The sequence below is a fragment of the Sesamum indicum genome, linkage group LG1 (assembly GCF_000512975.1).
Source record: "Sesamum indicum cultivar Zhongzhi No. 13 linkage group LG1, S_indicum_v1.0, whole genome shotgun sequence".
In the NCBI taxonomy this organism is placed as follows: domain Eukaryota; kingdom Viridiplantae; phylum Streptophyta; class Magnoliopsida; order Lamiales; family Pedaliaceae; genus Sesamum; species Sesamum indicum.
In genome coordinates, this window is record NC_026145.1 from 11,760,042 (window position 1) to 11,769,552 (window position 9,511).

Below are 9,511 nucleotides of genomic sequence, written 5' to 3' on the forward strand. Positions count from 1 at the left end.
TATTCAAAAGAGAGTAACAAATCAAGAAATTATATTTAAGATAAATTACAATAATTTTCCTGAAATTTGACATAATTACAAGTACCCCTCGTTGTTTGAAAAACTATCAGTACTTTATAATTTTAACAGTCGTCTAATAATTAACCCAATTCGTTGGACTTTTATCAATTTTTATGATAAATTAACCAAAATGTTATTGTAGATTAAAAATTATAATTTTGATTAATTTTTATACTTTATATGAATTAAATAGATAATTTTTTAAAATTTTTATATTCACAGCATCTGATATTTTACAAATTTTTAATTCTAACAAAGAATAAAAAAATACAGTAAGAATAAAATTGACAATTTTATATTTCAATCTAAAAATCACATAATTTTATCAAATATTAAAGGGATATTTATATTTTTTTAAATAACAAAAAAGTATTAATAATTATGTAAAATCTTAAAAAAAATCGTTGTAATTTAGTGTTGTATTTATACTCAAAACATAAGTTTGACCTGTACAATTACAGGAAGAGACGGGGGACAACCGATTCACTTAAAATACACAGTCGACATATATTTGCCAAAATTAACACTTGAGATGAAGATTCAAACAACAAAAACATATACAATAATATAGGCCTAAAATTCAAGAAACATAACATATATTTATCTTACTCCCCATCCCTTAATAGAAGAAGGGAGTTGAAGCAAACTAAGTCAACCCTTTTCCCTCTCTCTCAGACAAATACATTAGCATCCAAGAAACAACAATAGCCTCAGAACACTCCTCTGCAACCATTGTTATGAGCTATGTATTGAAGATGTCGTTAGCTTTCATTTACGCGACGAGGCATCGACATAGAGCTTCCCCTGTTTACTTCCACCTGCAATGGACAGCCACCCGTTTTTGCATAAGTTAGAATCGAGCATGATGACTTCCTTTTCAGGCAGAGAAATTAGCACATCTCATGTTAGTGAAAACGGAACTCACGAGACAATGTAGGGAGCTCAGAGCTTTTCAACACGCGCAGCCTCTTAACGGTTGAGACAAACATGCTGCAAGAATCACAACAATGATTGATGTAAGAAGTTGGATTATTTAATCATATAGTTTTAAGATTGGATCGTTTGGCTAATATTCGTCTAAGGCGAGGAATTTTAGGCACAGAAAGGCCAAAACAAAAGGGATATTTCTTTTTCAAAGCGTGAGCAGTGAAGTGGAATATTGAAGGGAATAAATGTTAAAGAACAGAGGGAATCAGATCCATGGAGGTCAGATGCTTACTGCCAAGGGACATCCCCAACAAGCATCCTGTCCCCTTCGTTATCTTCGTACACAAGGGTATATTCGCCATTTCCATCCAGTAAACGTCCGATCGCTTTCCCTCCTGCTTCATCATCCTTGATTCCACGAGCAGAAGAATCACTTTGAGCTACAAACACGATTGAAACACAACACAAGATCAGCACATGATATACATTTGAAATTGACACACTGACACCAACTCCTATAAGTGAATATGGCAATTACGCTATCAAGATCAGCAGTAGGATGCTGAAAGACAGCGTATGAGAGCTTCTCGTAGCTGTTGTAGGCTTTAAGGTCCACTTTTCTTCCAATGGGAATACCGTCCATGTTGATCTTCACAAACAGAGTTTTTGGGCCATTGTCGACAGGCTTTTGACCGGAAACTTTATTCTGGACCACATCGCTGGGCTCGGAGGCCAATTTAGAACTACTGCCGCTTGCAACATTCTTTCTAAACGATCGAATAGGAGGCCAACCGACCACAGGGGCGGGAGCAGTCCTATTGTTTATAGCATTTCAAGACAGATGATAATTTTAGTTAGTTTAGAAAATTTTGTAATAGACATCATCTTTGTCAAAACCTCTAACAATAGCATCAAATTCAAATGTTACTACCATACACAAAGAGACAACATGTGGAAAAGTGGGGTTCCTAGACAAGTTGCTATTACATTAACTGAATTACCAAGTCAGACAAGCTTTCATATTATCCAACAGAGCATGAAATAATATAATAATTCAAGAATTGGGAAAATTCAAGTCACAAGGAATAAACAATAGATGGCAGTTTTAAAAAAAGAAAAAAGCTGAATTTCTTTCACAAAACTGACATGAACAACCAAAAAGATAGAGAAACCAGAGAGGCAAATCAACTGTACAGCAGACAGTAAAGAAAGAAAAACCAGATGCATGGACCACAAACATGTAACAAAGTTGAGTAAAACAGTGAATATCCTCTGTCAAGGAGAGTAAAGAGAACAGTAAAAAGGATGCAAGAGAAATAAAGGTGATGAACCTTTTCTGAGCACAGCTGCTGTTGGGCACAGCTGTGTTTGCAGGAGCTGGTGAAAATGCCTTCTTTTCTGAGTTCTGCAATTCTGCTGCTGCTCTACTGCTACAGAGGTGTGGTGATTCCTTCTTGACAGGAAGATGAAGGAAATGAGGCTTGGTTTGCTGTTGCCATGGGGATTTCAGGACAGGATTTTGAGCACAAGAGCTGTTCGAAAAGTAACCAAAAGAGAGGAGAGATTCATGGTCTCTCTCTCTTGAGGTTGTTTGTGAACTATTGTTGTTGTTGTGTTTGATGGTCCAGTCATCACCTGGTGGACCAAGCCTCAGTTCAAGCTTTTTCTCTTCTGAAAGCCCATGGCTTGTTTCTTCTGCCCTTTTAACAGGCCATTCCCTCTCTTTTGGAATCAAATCAAGAAACTGGCGACACCCCTCCATTTAGTTCCCAAGAAAAACTGATCTTCAAAGCCAGATATATAATCCAAGTTGAAGCTGAAGATAGAGTGATGTTGCTGAAAAAGAAGGAAAAATATATCAAGAAAATCAGAGAAACTGCAGTTACAAATATTAAAGTTGAACTGTAACATAAAGGCTTGCAGGTGTAGAACAAAGATCTTACCTTGAAATGTTCAACCAAAACTCAGACTCATGGAAGCCCACATTTTTACAGGTTAGTGAAAGGAAAAGGGAGTTTTTCCTTGTGCAGAAGGAAAGAAACTTCAGTACTGGAGAGGCAAGAAGAACAATCCGTAAAGAATGAGGGGCTGCACAAGAATTTTCTGAGTTTATAGCCAACTCTTGATGCAAAAGTTTGCCGCACACAGTGCCCTCAAGACTGAAACTTTTGAGACAGAAATATAAAGACTCCAAAAGAAACCAAATAAAAGCGCCGAATGGAAAAGAGAAAGAGCTATTATTATAGCTTGTGGATCGCAAAATCTTGCTTTTATGGCTTAATATTTTGGCACGCTGGGAGAGTGAGGCTAGTGGGCTCTCTCTCTCTCTCTCGCTCTCTCGTTTTGCTTCAGGAAAATAGACTAATGAAGGGAAGGTAGCAAGAAAAGAGCAAAAACAAGGGTATATAACCAGAGAGATTCTTTTCACTCAAAGGACCCCCCAAAAACAGGAAATGGATTAGAACAAAACGCACGCAACCAAACACACTCTCACCCCCACAAAGAATAAGCTGTTGTTCGGTTGAGGAAGCAAAAGCGTGCTGACCTTTCTCTTCCTCACCCCAAAAAAAATTAAGCCGAAGAAATAAAGAAAACCCACATCAAACAAAGCAGTGAACACAAAGACTACACAGCACACTGCCCCAGAAACATCCCCCCTTCACTTCATATGAAACTCGCTTTTAAAGTCAATCAAGAAAAGAATAAACAAAAAGAGTAGTGACGACCTTTTTAATTTATCTCCTGTAAAAATCAAAATTATCGTAATCAACGCTTAAGATTCAAGTTCAACAATCTTTGTGCACTAAACTCGAGATGGAGTCTAAATCACAACACCCTTAATCAAGAATTAATGGCAGTTAAAGCAGTGATCAGTAGAGACTCCAAGACTGCTAAAGATGAAAACTTTGTTCTTACACAAGCTGAAATGTATCGATGCGTGTCAGTGTGTGGGTTGCATGATCCCTTATATATATTTGCAGGGGGCAGTGCTGCAATAAAAGCCTACACTTCTCATGATAATTACAAAAGAAAATTGGATATCCCATGATCTTGTCTGACTATCGCTTTACTGCTTGGCTTGCCGTCCACAGCCCATTAGCCGTATCTCCAATGCGGCTAGGGCAAAGATATGAGGTGGACCACGGCCTTGGTAAGAGTTACAAGTCAATCATCAATTCATGAACCATCATTTAGGTTAGTAAACTAATTAGTTTGGATCAAATGTCTATCAAGCCAACAATTGTTTTAAGTAGAGGTATAATTTTATATTTTTCTCTCCAACAACTATAAAAATATAATTTTATTTTTTTATATATTTGATAACACAAAATACTGTCTAATATCATGTGAACGGATACAATCTGCTCTAAAAGCGGTGAGAAGGATGGGTCAAAACGACATTGTCTAGTAGATAAGAGTGAAATAAATACGAAGAGTAAAGACGACGGTAAGAAGGTGATGACTGCAGTTTCCCAACGCTATTGACCGAGTGTTTTAATGCTCGACGGTTACAGCCTGTGAAGTCAACGTATGGTATTGATAATAAATGCGAGTATAATCCGATAACAATCGGAAAACTCGGTTCCTTTTGGACTTTTTTACCGAGATCTTTAATTGTACAAAACAACAAAAGACTAGAAAAAGAATCACAACGCACTACAAAAGTACATTATTCCATACATTATAAATGACTACAACTTAAAAATCATGATAAATTAATACTATTCTCTCACGGTAATACAAAATCAATGTAAAAATTTAAGTTTTGATCACGTTTAATCAACATCTGTTATGGTTTTAGCAATGACCAATACATTAGCCATGGTTTTTAACTGTGGCTTATATTTGGATTAAATTCATTTTTTGTTCCATAATTTAGGCCATTTAGCATTTTCATCCTTCAACTTCTAGGGTAGTATTTAGTCCTGCATTCTAATTTTTGCAATTTCAATTCTTTTCTTCGTCGTAGTTCACCTTCACAAGCGAGAAGGATGATTGCAAGAAAAAAAAATTAAAATTGCAAAAAATTTAAAAGATGCAAAATCAAAATGCTATCTTAGAAAATTAAATGACAAAAAATGCTGGTAAAAATAAACCTATAGGAACAATACCCCATTTTAAAAAGTCACGTGAGAGCACATGCATTTTTTCAGCCAAAAGAGTGAACTTCAACAGGGAAAAAAAAAAAAAGGACTTGAAATAGAAAATTAAAAAAGTACAAGGCCAAGAAGCTATCCTAAAAAGCTAAAAGATGAAGACACCAACTAATATAAATTATAAGACTAAAAATACATTTAATCCAAATTTGTCTTGGCCTCATCTGCAAAAAAAACAACTACATTATAGTTGTGCACAATCATAATTAATTAGTATTTTTTATAATTTTTTACTTTTAACTATAATTAATCATAAAAAAAAAGTAGTCATATTTCTTCTCATCACTATTTGATTTGATATATAGCTGTGATAGTTTAGAACCCAAATTTTGATTTATGTCATTTAATTTGCATCAGAAGCAAGTAGGCAAAAATGTTGATTACATGACATTAATTAATTGATAAGGGCTAAATTCTACACCTACAAACAAACACCCTCACTATACAACATTTCTTTGAATTTAATTTTATTTATTACTATAATTATATTATAATGAGTTGAGACATACCTACATTTGAACTATTGTTAGTCCAATTAGTAGGTTTATTGTTCCCCTAAAGTCAAGCAACTTGACTCTTCCCAAAATTCATCATCTCCTACAAAACCAATTCCCAATTATTATTATTATTCTTATTATCTAAGTACATTTTAATCACAAATATTATTATTTTATTTTATTTAATTAAGAATTAAAGTGAAGAAAATAAGGCAATTGAGAATGTTGAAACAATAAATTTATAGCACGTGTGGATGGCATTGTGTTAAAGTCAAAGATTTCATATGTTGACCGAAAATGATGTTTTGTGTTACCTTCCTTGAATTGGACAAGTTTTAGGTGTCTTCTTTACATTGCATTGCCTTTGATTTTGAGAGCTTTTGGCCGGTCGGAATTGAAAGTGCTACTACTTTTAAAAGCGACTTCAATTTTCTTCCACTCCTACAACTCAAACTAAAAGCGCATCAAGAAAAAGACTTCAATCCATATTGCACTATATATTTTTATGTAGAATCTTCACTACTTTCATTGTCAATCTTAAGAATATTTACTCTCTTTGTTTCCATGGAATTCTCTTTTATTCTTTTTTGTGAAACTAATTACGTTTTGGTATTTAATTCCGATCATTTCAATTCAATATTGGACGATTTATATAACTTGCGAATAAGAATTACATGTTTGATAACAGAAGTCTTTAATCTAAATTGTTGAGTTGTCCCCAAAGGATTCGTTAATTATTTTTATTACTATCTCTAAACTCATCTATGAAACTCTAGTAAAATCTTAATTGCCATCATACAAAAATAAACAATTGAAAAAAAAAATAAATTTAATTGAACTCTTATCTTTACTAAAAAGAGTATATTTCAAAATCAAAGATTTTTATCGAAGAGATCTTACTTGACTGGTAAAATTGAGGCCTCATACTAAAAAAATTATGGGTTTCGAATCCACAAATATATGTATATAGCTACTATTTTAGTAGTTTTTTTTATTTTTTTCATCTCATTTGAATGTGGCAGTTTATTTGATTTATTGATATATTAAATTAAGTTTTTGAATTCAAATATTAAATAATTAATAAATTGCACAATATCTTAATAATAATCTTATTAAGGTAGAGAGGCCTTTTGGTGTATTAACTTTTTAGTTTGCCATTTTATTTTTTTTATTATTTAATTTAATTTTTTTATTTTTTTTCCAACTTTCCACCTCCTCATAATCTTTTGGTAGTTCTTTTTTTTTGTTTTTTTTTATACATCTTTTTTTTTCGATAAATATAAATTTCATTGTTAAGTACAGTACTATACAACAATCTTCATAATTAGCCGGACCTCTCGACAGGCCAAGGGGATTCGCCATAAATGATAAAGCGCACAAGTGCTAACAGAGTAAGAAAGATCAACACTCAGTATTCTCTACCTCACGTCCTCGATGATAATGGCACCCACGGTGGACGCCCCAGTTACCCCCATCAAATCGCCGAAAATTACGTTCACGCCAAATGTGATAGACCAGCGCAGCCATATTTTCATACATATTTTCTCATCTCTAGCTTATATCATTATTCCTTTTATTTTTTATCATTACTTTTTTATGAATATATTACTAATTTTATTTTGTATATACTTATTAAATAATAAGAAAAAATATAAATAATATTAAAAATTTACATATACATATAGAGTGTACCATAAATTAATAGTAATAATAAGGAATAATTACACTCTCCTCCATTGAATTTTGGAGTAATTATATATAGATTCCCTATAGTTCAAAAAATTACATCTAACACTCCCGATGTTTGATTCCGTCTAACAAATAAGTCACTTCATTAGTGAAAATTTACTAAATTTATCGATATTACTAAAAAAAACGCGCATGAGGATAATTTGATCACAAAAAGATATATATAACCTGTATTAAATCAATAATAAATTTAATTAAGGGTTAATATAGTTTTTTTTAATTTTTTTAGTAATATCAACATATTCAATAAATTTTAACTAATGGAGTGACTCAGTTTTTAGACAGAAGCAAATTTCAGGTGTAATTTTTTAAATTATAAAAAATTTATGTGTAATTACACTAAAATTAAGAGGGGGAGTGTAATTATCCTTAACAATAATCAAGGACTTCTAGCACGGCTAGGCGAGGCCCGGCGCATATGAACTCGGCTTGACGGCTGCAGCTAAGATTGCCACCCCAGGTTGCCAGTACGTTCCAGTATTATTCTTCCATGCAGTGGGCCCGCCGCAGTGAACCATAACCTGCGCGTGGGCCCGGGTGGGTGGGGTGTGGTTCGGAGTTTCGGTCTTGCGCTTCAGCCCTCCGACCACATTAGTTATAGTTCGAGACGAGATATGATGTCACATTGTCATCTGCGTGAATAGTTTTTAATAATTTTTTTATATTATAATTTATTATGTATTACAATTTTGTATTTAAAAATTGTTCGATAAATTTTTAATTAATTATGAATATATATAATGATGATTATATATACATACAAAATAAATATTAATATATTATTTTAATTTTAATCAATAATAAACTTAAATAAAATAGGAGTAAATTTAATTTTTGAGTATATGTAATTAATTTTCTAAAAGCTCTTGATCTAATAGTTAATTCGACATGAGTTAGGAAGTTTAAGAATATTTTTAAAATTATAATAATTTGGTGTAGTGGTATCAAAACTGCAATTTTGAATATAAAAACTCTTTTCTCTTTATAATAGTATAGAAAATAAAATTTATATATATTGATTATTATATTTAAAAATAGTAGTGATTGACTATTGTTAGTGTTCATTATTTTAAACAAATAATATGTCTGTCAAAAGTTGTTACTTTGAAATACAAATAATAAATTTAAAATTATGAAACTCATAACGAGTACGACCCAATTTATCTGAAAATTTATTCGAATTAAAACATTTTGAAGAAAATATATTTTATCTTTTAAAAAAAACTAGTAAAGTATTTGACGAAACGATTTGTAAATTTTATTATGTGCTGATAATGATAATTTTATAATTAATATAATCAAGTTGAAGCAATTTGTTGATATTCTAAATGTATTTTTGAAACTCTTTAGTTTTTAAAGGAGTAACATCTCATTTATCTAAAAAATATTTTTTTTAAAAATAATTTTACACGTTTACTTTAGTACCTTATAACCTCTTAAAAATTTCATAGAATGCCTTTAAAAAAATTTATAAATTTACCCAAATACCCTTTTATTTTAGATAAATACTATTTACGATCTTATGAAAAAAGAAGATATGAAAATTTCTCTGATATTTGAAAAATAACGCACACTGCTTCCCTGTCTAAGGGGGTTTTTTGCACTATTGTTCAAATACTAGGATTTTATTCAAAAATTGTAGGGTGTTAAATTGCAACTAACCCCCTCTTATTTATTTGCTAAGAAAATTTAAAAATATATATGCTCAAAATTAAATAAACATGGTTATCTTCAATACTTTGTTCACTTTTTTTACTTATTTTTTTAAAAAAAATAGAAAAACTTTTTTAAAAATGAAACAAAAGTTGACTTGGCAATGAGTGGTTCTACGCGCTTACTCGCCGGCTTGAGCCACGACACTGGGAATCTCGGCGTCACGTCAACCATTGCATCCTGTACTTCACAGTCCCAGTGATAAGTTGCTGATCGAATCTCGGCCACTGGATATTAATCTGACGACGGTAAATTGCTGAAATATGTGGGGTAGGAAGGGGAGGCAACTCGTGATATGGGTGTCAAATCGAAAGAACAACTTGAGAGGTAGGAATGAATAGTCGTGCGTTGTAGATGGTGCGACTTTGGGGCTAAGTAATTTTGGATGGGTGTGAAATAGTTTTATTA

General features: G+C 32.3%; 1 protein-coding gene across 1 annotated transcript; it reads right to left on the reverse strand.

Moving 5' to 3' along the window:
• On the reverse strand, positions 531-3,878 carry LOC105164633 (auxin-responsive protein IAA26). The gene is made up of 5 exons (XM_020695560.1): positions 2,931-3,878; positions 2,319-2,823; positions 1,280-1,802; positions 986-1,050; positions 531-878 (listed from the first exon to the last, which is right to left on the reverse strand). Exons 2-3 carry the CDS (start codon positions 2,747-2,749, stop codon positions 1,418-1,420), a joined length of 816 nt encoding a protein of 271 aa, XP_020551219.1. The 5' UTR covers positions 2,750-2,823; positions 2,931-3,878; the 3' UTR covers positions 531-878; positions 986-1,050; positions 1,280-1,417.